We start from the raw sequence: 14,911 nt of genomic DNA, 5'->3' as shown, positions 1-14,911 counted from the left end.
CAGGGGGAACATGGTAATAGCTGGTCAGAAAAAGACGACTTGAATTTATATAGCGCCTTTCACAACCAGCAAAACTCCCAAAGTGCTTGACAACCAATTAAGTACTTTTTGAAGTGTTGTCACTGTTGTTACAGAGGAAATGCGACAGTTAACGGCCAATACGCATACAGCAAGCTCCTACAAAAAGCAAGGTGAAAATGGCCAGATAATGTTTTTTTGGTGATGTAGATTGAGGGATGAATATTGGCTGGACAACCAGGGATAACTCTTGCTCTGCTTTGAAAAAGTGCCTTGGAATTTTCTACATCCACCAGAGGGGGGAGACGGGGCCTCGGTTTAATGTTTCATCTGAAAGATGGTACCTCCGACAGTGTAATACCTGTGTCAGTCTGTATTTTTGTGAAGTTGGCCTAACTCGATGGGCCGTATGGGCCTCCTTTGGTGCCATAATGACTGCGTGACTCCAAGTCTTGCAGTCGGACTGGAACCCACAACCTTCTGACTCAGAGGTGCGAGTGCCACCGACTGGTGCGTCAGATAGTTTTAATCTAGTCACAAAGTCCATGAGCTCCTTGCACTTGTTGGTAATGAGAGCACATGAAGTGGGACAGAGGGGTTTCAGAAGACAGTCTGTCCTGAGGAGAAGCTGGGGAATATCTCTGCATTCCAGGATGATCCTGGTAATCGTGAACAATTCTGGCTAAGGAGAGCAGGTCCAATCAGATCTGGCAATGGATGGTTTAACCAGTTGTCTGCCACATACATTCAGATCTGCATCCCTTGGACTCAAGGGAAGTAGGAGATTAGGGCCTACCAGAGGAACAACCAGGGTGAGAACGAGTGTAATGATTTTCATGGGGACAAGGGCATCAAAGGTGGAAGTTAGGGTGTGATTGAGCAGATTTGCATCTGCTAGAATGTCATGGTGACTGGAAGACCAAAGGCTGGACCAAAAGATGGGAATTTGAAAATGCAGAAATGCCTTAGGGAGAATTTTTTTCCAGGGATGAAATGGGGTTGGGAGGAAGGGTAACATGGGTGTAGAGAGATAGAAGTAGTGATCAGATGAGACCATGGAAGAAGTGGGGCCAGGTGAGATGGCTAGGTTAAGGGAGTGGTCATCAGGGGAGGAACATTTATATGGAGGGAGAGGTTTAGGGAGGACAAGAGTTCAGTGAACTCAGGGAAGAGATAGCATGAGTTGAGATGGAGGCTGAAACTACTGAGGGTGAGAAACTGCGCATTGCAGAAGTGGGAAGGAGGGAGGGAGGGAGGGGTAGGCAATGGCTCCGAGGGAATATATAAACATTGGAGCAGTAGGCAATTCAGCTCAAGCTTGATCTGCCATTCAAATATAGCATGACTGATCTATAACTCCAACTTAATTTCCCCACCTTTGTTCCATTTCCCTTGGTACTCTTGTCCAACAAAAATCAGTCGATCTCCATTTTGAAAAAGCCAGCCTCAACAACTTTTTTGTTAGATTTCCCCTTCACTTTGTCTGAAGAACTGCTTGATTTCACACCTGAATGGCCTAGGTTAAGGTTATATCCCCTTGTTCTGAACTCTCCCACCAGAAGAAATAGCTTCTCTATATCTATCCTATTGAATTCTTTTATCATTTTAAACAATTCAATTAGATCACTCCATAATCTCCTAAATTCAAGGGAATACAAAATAAATTTATGCAATTTGTCCTCACTATTTAACCCTATGAACTCTGGAATCACTGTGAATCTATGCCGTACCCTCTCCAAAGCCAATATATCCTTCCTGAGGTACAGTGCCCAAAACTGCACACAATAGTCAATATGCCACGAGTGGGTAGCAGAGTGACCGCAGAACAGAGTGCTAAAGCCAGGAATTTGGTGAAGAGCAGGAAGGAGGTGCTGCTTTTCTTTTTAAATCTCCAGTACCTGCAGTAGAAGCTTGAAACATTAAGTACTTAAACATTTTTTTATTCATTTCATGGGATGTGGGAGTCACTGGCCAAGCTAGCATTTATTGCCCATCCCTAATTTCCCAGGAGGTGGTGGTGAGCTGCCTTCTTGAACCACTGCAGTCCATGTCGGGTAGGTACGCCCACAGTGCTGTTAGGAAGAGAGTTCCAGGATTTTGACCCAGTGACAGTGAAGGAACGGCAATATAGTTCCAAGTCAGGATGGTGTGTGACTTAGAGGGTAGCTTTCAGGGAATGGTTTTCCCATGCATTTGCTGCCCTTGTCCTTCTAGGTGGTGAAGGTCATGGGTTTGGAAGGTGCTGCCTGAGTAGCCTTGGTGCGTTGCTGCAGTGCATCTTGTAGATGGTACACACTGCTGCCACTGCGGTGGAGGGAGTGAATATTTATGGACAGGGGTGCCAATTACGTGGGTTGTTTAGTCCTGGATGGTGTCGAGCTACGAATGTTGTTGGAGCTGCACCCATCCAGGCAAGTGGAGAGTGTTCCATCACACGCTTGAATTGTGCTTTGTAGATGGTGGACAGGTTTTGGGGAGTCAGGAGGTAAGTTACTTGCCCCAGAATTCCTAGCTTCTGACCTGCTCTTGTAGCCACAGTATTTATATTGCTACTCCAGTTCAGTTTCTGGTCAATGGTAGCCCCTAGGATGTTGATAGTGGGGGATTCAACTATCGTAATGCCGTTGAATGTCAAGGTGAGATGGTTAGATTCTCTCTTGTTGGAGATGGTCATTGCCTGGCACTTGTGTGGCACGAATGTTACTTGCCACTTATCAGCCCAAGCCTGGATATTGTCCAGGTCTTGCTGCATTTCATGGACTGCTTCAGTATCTGAGGAGTCACCAGTGGTGAGCATTGTGCAGTCATCAGCAAACATCCCCAATTCTGACCTTATGATTGAAGGTCATTGATGAAACAGCTGAAAATGGTTGGGCCTAGGGCACTACCCTGAAGAACTCCTGCAGTAGTGTCCTGGAGCTGAGATGATTGACCTCCAACAACCACAACCATCTTACTTTGCGCTAGCTACAATTCCAACCAGCAGAGAGTTTTCCCCCTGACTCCAGTTTTGCTGGAGCTCCTTGATGCCATGGTCAAATGCTGCCTTAATGTCAAGGGCAAGTCACTCTCACCTAACCTTGAGTTCAGCTCTTTTGTCCATGTTTTATTGCAAATCAGTGTGTGGAAAGAGAAAAAAACCTTACAAACTAAACACTGGATATAAATAATCTGGACTAAGATATGGTAAAGCAGGTTGTGTGTGGGCTGCAGTATATGGGAGTTAAGGGACAGCGAGACTGTCCTGGGCGAACACATCCACAATAATGTCTCCATTGCAAAACTCTCCAGCTCAGGGGCTTGAGCTGAAGTATCGGTTCTAGACATTAACACAAGGGAGTGGAAGCAGTTTTTGGACAGTTTGCTCCAGACTTCAGTCATACCTCAATAAGAGATGCAGGCACAGAATGGATGGAGTTGGTCTGACAGATAGTGTATAGACTATGGGGAATCCAGGTGAGATAGAGAACGAGGAACCACAGAAACTGATCTTATCCAACAGGTAAAATGTACTTGCCACCTGCGAGGATGTGGATAAAGACTGTCGGATGGACAGCCAGCATGCAGACGATGACATCTTGGTTGTGGGGCGGGGGAGGATGCCTAATGTCATAGTTGTAGGGAAATCAATAATTAGGGAGTCAGATAGCATCCTTTGTAAACAGGAGCAAGAGTCCCATTTGGTTTGATGCCTACCTGGTATGTCAAATGGACTTGAAAAGGATATTGGAGAGGGATGGGGAAGGATCCAGATGTTGTGGTCAATGTTGGTACCAATAACAGAGGAAAGAGTAGGCAAGAGGTCCTGTTTGGAAAGTACCAGGAATTTGGAGTTAAATAAGACAGGTCCTCAAGGGTTATAAATCTCTGGAAATTTAGAAATCCAAAAGGGAAAAGTTGAGGAATCGGAACAGTATAGCATTGTGGGTAAAGATGAGCAGAATGGGACAAATTTTCACAAAAATTGGACATCAGCAAATAAGATCATTGTAGTGAACAGAAATAAAAAAAAAAATTAAAGGTTCTTTATCTGAATATGCGAAGCAACTACAATAGGATGAACTAGTGGCACAAATAGAGGTAAATGATTTCGATCTCATCGCCATTACAGAGACATGGTTACAAGGTGATCAAGGTTTTTATTTATTTAGAGATACAGCACTGAAACAGGCCCTTCAGCCCACCGAGTCTGTGCCAACCATCAACCACCCATTTATACTAATCCTACACTAATCCCATATTCCTACCACATCCCCACCTGTCCCTATATTCCCCTACCACCTACCTATACAAGGGGCAATTTATAATGGCCAATTTACCTATCAACCTGCAAGTCTTTTAGTGGTGGGAGGAAACCTGAGTACCCGGCGAAAACCCACGCAGACACAGGGAGAACTTGCAAACTCCACACAGGCAGTACCCAGAATTGAACCCGGGTCGCTGGAGCTGTGAGGCTGCAGTGCTAACCACTGTGCCGCCCGGTTGGGAAATAAATATTCCAGGGAACACAATGTTTCAGAAAGAGAGACAGAATGGCAAAGGAGGAGTGGCCTTGATAGTAAAGGATGATATAAAGGCATTAGTGAAAAAGGATCTAGCTTCAGAAGATCATGAGGTAGAATCAGTATGGGTGGAAATTAATAGCAAGATTCAGAAAACACTGGTGAGAGCAGTTTATAGGCCCCTAACACTAGTTATACCGTGGGACAGAGCATTCAACAAGAAATTATTGGAGCTTGTAAGAAAGGCAATGTAATAATTTTGGAGGAATTTAATCTTCATATAGGCTGGGACAATGAAATTGGCAAGAGTGGTGTAGAAGGTGAATTTGTAGAAGGGTTTTGGGACAGTTTCTTGGAGCAATATGTTGGTGGAAAGGTAAGCTGTGGGGAGGAGATAGGTCGCAAAGAAATACAGACAGGTTCAGTGAGTGAGCAACAAGATAGCAAATGGAGCATAATGTAGGGAACTGTGAAGTTTGGTTGTAAGAATAGAAAAGCAGAACACTTTAAAAAGGTGTGAAACTTGTAAATGCTGATGTTCAAAGAGACTTCGGTGTGCTTGTACAAGGAACGCAGAAAGTTAGCATGCAGGTACAGCAAGCAATTAGGAACGCAAATAGCAAGGGGATTGTACAAGGTTTTGGTGATACCACATCTGGAGTAGTGTGCAATTTTGGTCTCCACCATTTAAGAAAGCATTGGAGGCAGTGCAGCAAAGGTTCACTAAATTCGTCCCTGGGCTGAGCAGGTTGTCCTCTGATGAGAAGCTGAGTAAACTGGGCCTATATTCTCTAGAGTTTAGAAAAATGAGCGGCAATCTCATTGAAACATACAAGATTCTGAAGGGGCTGGATAGGGTAGTCACAGGGATTGTTTCTACTGGTGGAAGAATCTAAATCAGAGGCATAGTATCAGGATAATGGGCCGATGATTTAGGACTAAGATGAGGAAAAATTACTTCACTCAAAAGGGTTGTGAATCTTTTGGAATTCTCTACCCCAGAGGTTTATGGATGGTCCAGCGTAAATACATTTAAGGCTGGGATAGACAAATTTTGGGTCTCTCTGGGAATCAAGGGATATGGCGAATGGACAGGAAAGTGGAGGCTTTGGAGAGGGTACAGAAAAGGTTTACCAGGATGTTGCCTGGTCTGGAGGGCATTAGCTATGAGGAGAGGTTGGATAAACTCGGATTGTTTTCACTGGAACGACGGAGGTGGAGGGGCGACATGATAGAGGTTTACAAAGTTATGAGTGGCATGGACAGAGTGGATAGTAAGAAGCTTTTTCCCAGGGTGGAAGAGTCAGTTACTAGGGGACATAGGTTTAAGATGCGAGGGGCAAAAGTTTAGAGGGGATGTGCGAGGCAAGTTCTTTACACAAGAGGGTGGTGAGTGCCTGGAACTTGCTGCCAAGGGAGGTGGTGGAAGCAGGTACGATAGCGACGTTTAAGAGGCATCTTGACAAATCCATGAATAGGATGGGAATAGAGGGATACGGTCCCCGGAAGTGCAGAAGGTTTTAGTTTAGACGGGCGTCAAGATCGGCGCAGGCTTGGAGGGCCGAACGGCCTGCTCCTGTGCTGGACTGTTCTTTGAATGGCGGAGCAGGCTCGATGGGCCATATTGTCTACTCCTGCTCCTATTTCTTGTGTTATCACCTGAGTCACATACAAATTGGCATTGGGTTAAGATGATTAGGGAGGTGAACACGTAGTTGAAGGAGTGGCACGGGAAAGAGGAGTCCCGTTACATGGGACACGGTCACCAGCATTGGGATGGGAAAGAACTGTCCAATTGGACGGGCTCCACCTAAAACCGAGCTGGGACCAGGGCTCTAGCAGATGGGATAAATAAGACAGACAGTCACTAGGACTTTAAACTAGTAAGTGGCAGGCAGGGCTCAGCTGGAAAAGTTACTGTAGGTAATAGTTCAAAAATAAATAAAAGGGAAGAGAGTAAAGCACCAGCCAAAAATTGTGCTTTAGGGACTGCAGGTAAAGGGAAAATGAAAATTAATTAAACCAGGAGAAATAGGAAACGTGCAAAGTAAGACATTGGAGCAGAATGATAATTTAGGGTATGTGGCCCAAATAAGTATTCATTATCTAAAGGCACAGAGTATAACCAACAAATTAAATGAATTGTAGTCATAGATTCAACTTGGAGGGTAAAACATAGTAGTCAATACAGAGATATGGTTGCAAGAAAGTCAGGTCTGGGAAGTAAATAAGGTTAAAAGCTCTACAGGAAAGATCGGGAAAATGGTCAAGGAGAGGAGTCGACTGAATGATTAAGGATGAAATCGCTTCAATGATAAGAGGATATAACGAGAGTCAAAGCAGGAATGGAAACCTTATGGGTAGAAGAAAGAAGTAGAAAAGGGTTTACGAATCTGGCGGGAGTTGAGTATAAGCCCCCGGTAGGAAGCTGTGAAGTGGTAGCTTGTAGAAATACTGAGATTAGACAATTATGTAGTAAAGGCAGAGTTGTTTGGGAATATTTTAACTTTTATATAGATTGGGATAAGCAGATTAGCAGGTGTCAGAAAGATAGTGAATTTTGAGTGCGTCTGAGATAATTTTATGCAACAATATGTCCTAGAGCCAACAAGGAGGCACACGATATTAATTTATTAATTAATGAGCAATGAGCCATATTTCATTAAAAGCCCAACACTGAGTGAACATTTATCTAAAAGTGATCATAAAATGATTGTGTTCAACATAGTATTTGAAAGGGAGAAATATGAAATAGCTAAGATTCTAGATTTCAGTAAGGCTGACTTCAATGCGATGAGACAGAGACTGTCCACAGTAAACTGGGCAAACCTGTTAATGGGTAAAATGACAGAAGATGAATGGGAGATGTTCAAAAAAGAATGCGATACAGAACCAGTTTATAACGCTAAAGGGCAATAGCTCTACTTGCCAAAAAATAGCCATGGACAACTAAAGAAGTAAGAGACAGCATAAATAGTTGTTCGGTAGTATAGAACATGAGTATTGCTAAAAAAAAAAAGTCAGTTGAAGCTTTTCATCTTGCACTCATCAGGACAGATGCAAGAATGCCAAAGCTCAAAGGAGAATAACAATACTGCATGAGAAAAGGGTGCTGATGGGGGTGCATTCTCGACTTGCCAACCTAAGGAATAACTGTCCCCATACTTTTGTTTAATTCAATAAAGGTACCACGTCTGGACATGTTCCTTCTGCCTGCAGAGGACAGGTCCTTGTGCATGAATATACGTCATTGGGACATTTGGCCTATGCACCCGGCATCAAACTAGCCGTGGAATTTCTATACCACAATACTCATTTTTGTGTGGTAGGCAGAATGCCTTTTTGGCTTGATGGCAGCATCCTGTTGGTGGAAAATACCACTCGTGTTGCTACTGCATAGCAGTAGTTTCACCTGTTGCTCAAATGTTTGAGATACATACCTTACCCTTCCAGGGTAATTTGAGGTAGACTGGGCACTTTTCAGGTCCAAACGTGGCAGCCTTAGGCTCATTTGTAAGTATGCACGATACACGAGCAATGATCTGATCTGGGTAGTCATTATCCCGCAGGACAGATTTAATGAGCCCTATTTCAACATCAAGCTTGCATGTGAGAAAAAGGCTTGGGCCCTATTTACAAGATTGCCAATAAGGCATGGAGCTGTAGGATTTCCAATGTGTATACTGACCAGTGAAGGTAGGCTTGTGGTGCACAGTAGTACACAACCCATTAGCTGATTTCTCAACTAGCACATCGAGGAAGGGAGCTCATTAGACTGCACGGACTCAATGGGCTGAACGGCCTCCTTCTCTACTGTAAATGACTCTATGATAGATTAAGGAAATGGGCAAAGCTGCAACAAATGGATTTCAATGTAGGCCTGAGGTCATTCACTTTGGACCTAAAAAAAGGATAGAACAGAGTACTTAGTAAATGGTGAAAAGTAGAAACAGTGGAGGCCCAAGGAGACTGGGAGTGGGGGGGCATTATACACATCATTTTCGGCATTGAGAATGCAGCTTAGGTTTACTAGAATGATAACTGGACTCCAAGAATCAAGCAATGAGGACAGAATAAACAAATTGGGGTTGCATTGCCTGGAATTTAGAAGTTTAAGGGTTGATTTGATCAAAGTTTTCAAGAGGAACAGATAGGATAGATTGGGAGAAACTATTTCTGCTAGTTGGGAAGTCTAGGTCTAGTAGGCAGAGTCAAGAAGTTAGAGTCAGTACTTTCAGGAATGAAAATAGGAAACATTTACTCATACAAAAGGTGGCAGAAATATGGAATTCCCTTCCGCAAATGACAATTGTTGCTAAATCAATTGTTAATTTTTAATCTGAGCTTGATAGATTGTTAGCCAAAGATATTAAGGGATGTGGGGCAAAGGCGTGTATGTGGAGATTGGTCGCAGACCAGCTATGATCTCACAATGGCAGAACGGGCACGAGGAGCTACATGGCCTCCTTCTGTTAATATATTCCTATGATGGGGTCACTGTGTTACATGGTATAACAACAACTTGTATTATATAGTGCCTTTAATGTAATAAAAGGTGCTTCACAGGAGCATTATAGAGTAAAATTTGACACCAAGCCAAATAAAGTGATATTAGGGCAGATGGTCAAACATTTGGTCAAAGAGATAAAAGCAAAATACTGCAAATGCTGGAAATCTGAAATAAAAACAAGAAATGCTGGAAATACTCAGCAGGTCTGGCAGCATCTGTGGAGAGAGCAGCAGAGTTAACGTTTCAGGTCAGTGACCCTTCATCAGAACTGACAAATATTAGAAATGTAAAAGGTTTTAAGTAGGTAAAGCAAGGGTGGGGCAAAAGATAACAAAGGAGATGATGTTGATAGGACAAGGTCACACAGAATAACTGTGCCGGCAGGCTGTGGCGTGCCTAATCGGTAAATGAGATGCTGTTCCTTGAGCTTGCATTGATGTTCACTGGAACACTGCAGCAATCCCAGGACAGAGATGTGAGCACGAGAGCAGGGGAGCGTGTTGAAATGGCCAGCAACCGGAATCTCGGAGTCCTGCATGTGGACTGTGCAGAAGCATTCCACAAAGCAGTCACCCAATCTGTGTTTGGTCTCTCCAGTGTGGAGGAGACCACATTGTGAGCAGTGAATACAGTATACTACATTGAAAGAAATACAAGTAAATCGCTGCTTCACCTGAAAGGAGTGTTTGGGGCCTGGGATAGTCAGGAGAGAGGAGGTAATTGGGCAGGTATTACACCTCCTGAGATTGCAGGGGAAGGTGCTGTGGGAAAGGGATGAGGTGGTGGGTGCAATGGAGGAGTGGGCGAGGGTGTCGCGCAGCTGATGATCCCTTCGGAATGCTGACAGGGGTAGGGAGGGGAAGATGCGTTTGGCAGTGGCATCACGCTGGATGTGGCGGAAATGGCGATGGATGATCCTTTGGATGTGGAGACTGGTGAGGTGGAAAGTGAGGACAAGGGGAACTCTGTCGCGGTTCTGGGAGGGAGGGGGAAGAGGTGAGGGTAGAAGTGAGGGAAATGGGATGGACACGGTTGAGGGCCGTGTCTATCACAGTGTGGGGGCGGGTGGAGAATCCTCGGTTGAGGAAAAAGGAAGACATGTCAGAAGCACTGTCGTGGAAGGTTGCATGATCAGAGCAGATGCGTCGGAGACGGAGAAACTGGGAAAATTGGAATGGATTCCTTACAGGAGGCAGGGCGCCTCTACATTGGGGAGACCAAACGCAGATTGGGTGACCGCTTTGAGGAATACCTCCGCTCAGTCCGTCAGCATGACCCTAAGCTTCCGGTTGCTGGCCATTTCGACACCCCCTTCCCCATCCCCCCCTTGTCCTATCAACACCTTCTATTTTGTCATCTCTTGCCCCACCCCTGCTTTGCTTGCTTAAAACCTTTTACATTTCTAATATTTGTCAGTTCTGATGAAGGGTCACGGACCTGAAACGTTAACTTTGCTTCTCTCTCCACAGATGCTGCCAGACCTGCTGAGTACTTCCAGCATTTCTTGCTTTTATTTGGTTAAAGATGTATGTTTTAAGCAGGAAAGAGAAAGAGAGAAGCAGAAAGGTTTAGGGAGGGAATTCCAGAGTTTAGGGCCCACGCAACTGAAGGCACAGCAATCAATTGTGAAGTGATTAAAATTAGGCTGCTCACAAGGCCAGAATTCGATGAGTACAGATATCAGAGGGTTGTGGGACCGAGGAGATTCTAGAGAAAGGCAGGTACGAAGTCATGGAGGGATTTAAATACAAGGATGAGAATTTTTAAATTGTGGCTTGCTTGACCAGGTCAGCAAGCACAGAGGTGATGGCTGAATTGGACTCGGAGTTAGGACACAGGCAGCAGTGTTTTGATGACCTCAGTTTACGATGGGCAGAAAGTGGAAGGCTGGTCAGGAGTGCAATAGAATAGTCAAGTCTAGAGTTAACAAAAGCATGAATGAAGGTTTCAGCAGCAGATGAGCTGAGGCAGGGACGAAAATGGAATTAAGAAAATGGAAAGAAGTGGTCTTATTGATGGCATGGATACATGGTCATAAACTCATCTTGGGGTCAAATATGACACTGAGGTTGCAAACAGTCTGGTTCAGCCTCATATAGTTTCCAGGGAGAGGGATGGAGTTGGTAGCTTGGGAATGAAGTTTGTGGTGGTGAGCGAGTAAAATGACTTTCGTCTTTTCAATATTTAACTGGAGGAAATTTCAGCTCATTTAGTACTAGATGTCAGACAAGCAGTCGAGTAATTTAGCAACAGTGGAGGAGTCAAGTGAGGTGATGGTGAAGTAGACGTGGTGTCGTCTGCTTACATGTTTTTCAACGTATCATACACTAGACTTGTACGTTATACTGCATAACACTTTTTATCTTGCATCCGAGTTCCTAGTTCTATGGTTCCACACACTACAGAAGAAGCTCCTCATTTGCTAGATCACCTCTTGCAGAAAGTCGTCACAGACTTGACAGGCTGGATGGCTTCCTTCTGTGCTGTAACCATTCTATAAAACCCATTTTAATCTGATGAAATCTCCCTCTGTCTTCTCTTTGACCCATTCCGAGAGTCCCATTTAATATGAACTATACGTTTAACTTACCCGGAATAAAGAGCCCTCAATCCTTCCTCTTTACATATTTTGAGTAAGGCATGCAACATTCCTCTGTACTTAATCTCTTTGTAGCGAGTGTCAATAATCTGACCCTGGACTTGCAGACGCGTTTTTGTGAGGTCTATTGGAAAAGTTCCTAGAGTGAAGGAAAAAAACAGCTCTTTACTACTTAAACACAAATTTTGCCAAGAAAGAACTTGAGACTTGCGGCACTTTCAGGGAACCCTACTTGTAATACAACAGTTATATAGGACCACTCCATCTCACAAACTACAAGCTGAAATATGCTGGGCCAGGCATTTTTGCAGAGACTTGAAGCAGAATCAGCTGAAGTTTCAAAGTCAGGACAACTAACTAAACTAATCTAGAGCAAACTGTTCATTGCAATAAAATATTCATACCACAGGATACACAAGTTAAGCAGCAGTGAGATGGATAAGGAGAACTTTGCCCATCCAAAGGTAAATGGAGTGGCGGTATATGTTGGCAGGGTAATGCAGGGAAGCACAGTATAAACAAGATAAGTAGACGGGAAGGTATGAGAGGTGTGGGGGAGGTCGGTAGGTGAGGTCAATGGATTGGGGGAGGCCTATCATAAAATTCTTGTGCTCTAACAAGGTACATTTTTATTTAAGGTGAATGAACTGGTATCTTATGGCTAACTGAAAAGCCTGCTGTTAACAGACATGTCGATGCTGATCTGTGCTGCTATTTCAACCACAGCAGTTTTAAAATTTATCAGAATAAACCTGGACAGGACACTGTTTACGAAACACAGTAAAGCCAACATCTTGAAGAAAAGTATAAAAGTCACTGGAAATGGAGCATACAGCATGTTATTCAAAGTTATTAGCGCTTTCAGTTGTGGTCTCAGGAGAATGGGTGGCTTGTTCGCAATGTACCACTAGCCGAATCACTTTTAGATACAACAAAATTAAGTACTGTGCTGAAGGTGCATCGGTTAGCTTCTGTTGGCCTATGTTTAAGTTACTGACCTCAGTACGTTTAGGGGACAGGGGATATCAGCTAGGACTTGCAGTGCTCATCACTATCCACTGACTCATGTTGGCATAGCGTATATGTGGGTATGCAATGAGGGCAAGACCAGGGTCGTGTTCCATTGATGCTGCTCATATCCAATTCCTCAGATCTTATACACAGCGGCCAGTTAACAACTATAAACACGGAAGCAGGCGGACAGGGAATGCAAAATAGCAAAACTACATGCTTACCAAACTCCGCAGTGACAGAAGCCAGCCCTCCATAGACAAAAGGTTTCCAGTTTAGGTTGGACATCCCCCAATCTTCACTTCTGTACATATGAAAAAAGTAATCAGACACATAATGCAAGTCAAACAATCAAACACACAACTCCACGCTCGCTTGGATGTAATGTTACCTGGAATGTCGAGGGGCAGTGGAGAGACAGAGAGAGAGAGAGACAGAGACAGAGAGAGAGAGAGAGAGAGAGAGAGAGAGAGACAGAGAGAGAGAGACAGAGAGAGAGAGAGAGAGAGAGGAGAAGGGGTGGGGGGGGGGAGGAGAAGGGGTGGGGGGGAGAGGAGGAGGAGAAGGGGTGGGGGGGGAGGAGGAGAAGGGGTGGGGGGGAGGAGGAGGAGAAGGGGTGGGGGGGGAGGAGGAGGAGAAGGGGTGGGGGGGGAGGAGGAGAAGGGGTGGGGGGGAGGAGGAGGAGAAGGGGTGGGGGGGAGGAGGAGAAGGGGGGGAGGAGGAGGAGAAGGGGTGGGGGGGAGGAGGAGAAGGGGTGGGGGGGAGGAGGAGAAGGAGAAGGGGTGGGGGGGGAGGAGGAGGAGAAGGGGTGGGGGGGGAGGAGGAGGAGAAGGGGTGGGGGGGGAGGAGGAGGAGAAGGGGTGGGGGGGAGGAGGAGAAGGGGTGGGGGGGTGGGGAGGAGGAGAAGGGGTGGGGTGGGGGGGGAGGAGGAGAAGGGGAGGGGGGGTGGAGAAAGGAGAAGGGGGTGGGGGTGGGGGTGGGGGTGGGGGAGGAGGAGGAGAAAGGAGAAGGGGGTGGGGGTGGGGGAGGAGGGAGGAGAAGGGGGGTGGGGGTGGGGGTGGGGGTGGGGGGAGGAGGAGAAGGGGTGGGGGGGAGGAGGAGAAGGGGTGGGGGGGAGGAGGAGAAGGGGGGAGGAGGAGAAGGGGTGGGGGGGGAGGAGGAGAAGGGGTGGGGGGGAGGAGGAGAAGGGGTGGGGGGGGAGGAGGAGAAGGGGTGGGGGGGAGGAGGAGAAGGGGTGGGGGGGAGGAGGAGAAGGGGTGGGGGTGAGGAGGAGGAGAAGGGGTGGGGGTGAGGAGGAGAAGGGGTGGGGGGGAGGAGGAGAAGGGGTGGGGGGGAGGAGGGAGGAGAAAGGAGAAGGGGGTGGGGGAGGAGGGAGGAGAAGGGGGTGGGGGTGGGGGAGGAGGGAGGAGAAGGGGGTGGGGAGGAGGGAGGAGAGAGGAGAAGGGGGTGGGGGTGGGGAGGAGAGAGGAGAAGGGGGTGGGGGAGGAGGGAGGAGAAGGGGGTGGAGGAGGAGGGAGGAGAAGGGGGGGAGGAGGGAGGAGAAGGGGGGTGGAGGAGGGAGAAGGGGGGGCGTGGAGGGAGGAGAAGGGGGGCGTGGAGGGAGGAGAAGGGGGGGCGTGGAGGGAGGAGAAGGGGGGCGTGGAGGGAGGAGAAGGGGGGCGTGGAGGGAGGAGAAGGGGGGGTGGAGGGAGGAGAAGGGGGGGCGGAGGAGGAGAAGGAGCGGGGGTGGAGGGAGAAGGGGGGGTGGAGGGAGGAGAAGGGGGGGGAGAAGTGGGGGAGGAAGAGAAGTGGGGGAGGAAGAGAAGTGGGGGAGGAAGAGAAGTGGGATGAGGTGGGGGTGGAGGAGGAGAAAGGGGGGAGGGAGGAGAAGGGGGGGAGGAGGAGAAGAAGGGGGAGGGAGGAGAAGAAGGGGGGAGGGAGGAGAAGGGAGGGGGGGAGGGAGGAGAAGGGGGGGAGGGAGGGAGGAGAAGGGGGGGAGGGAGGAGAAGGGGGAGGAGAAGGTGGGGGAGGAGAAGGTGGGGGGAGGAGAAGGGGGGGAGGAGAAGGGGGGGAGGAGAAGGGGGGGGAGGGAGAAGTGGGGGGAGGAGGAGAAGTGGGGGGAGGGAGGAGAAGGGGGGGAGGGAGGAGAAGGGGGGGGAGGGAGGAGAAGGGGGTGGAGGGAGGAGAAGGGGGGGGAGGGAGGAGAAGGGGGGGGAGGGAGGAGAAGGAGGGGGGGAGGGAGGAGAAGGAGGGGGGGAGGGAGGAGAAGGAGGGGGGAGGGAGGAGAAGGAG

General features: G+C 47.3%; 1 protein-coding gene across 1 annotated transcript in view; it reads right to left on the bottom strand.

Moving 5' to 3' along the window:
• LOC137365622 (kidney mitochondrial carrier protein 1-like) overlaps positions 1–12,941 on the bottom strand; it is an 83,774-nt gene extending 70,833 nt beyond the window's left edge. Inside the window, exons 1-2 of the mRNA XM_068027998.1 lie at positions 12,865–12,941; positions 11,621–11,768 (exon numbers count right to left, since the gene is read on the bottom strand). Of these exons, the coding sequence (XP_067884099.1) occupies positions 11,621–11,768; positions 12,865–12,928 (212 nt within the window). The 5' untranslated portion in view covers positions 12,929–12,941. The remainder of the gene's footprint in view (positions 1–11,620; positions 11,769–12,864) is intronic.
• Positions 12,942–14,911: the final 1,970 nt, after the last annotated feature.

This window comes from Heterodontus francisci, unplaced genomic scaffold (assembly GCF_036365525.1).
Source record: "Heterodontus francisci isolate sHetFra1 unplaced genomic scaffold, sHetFra1.hap1 HAP1_SCAFFOLD_96_1, whole genome shotgun sequence".
Lineage (NCBI taxonomy): Eukaryota > Metazoa > Chordata > Chondrichthyes > Heterodontiformes > Heterodontidae > Heterodontus > Heterodontus francisci.
The sequence above is the reverse complement of the archived record's forward strand: the minus strand, read 5'-3'. Positions and strand labels throughout refer to the sequence as shown.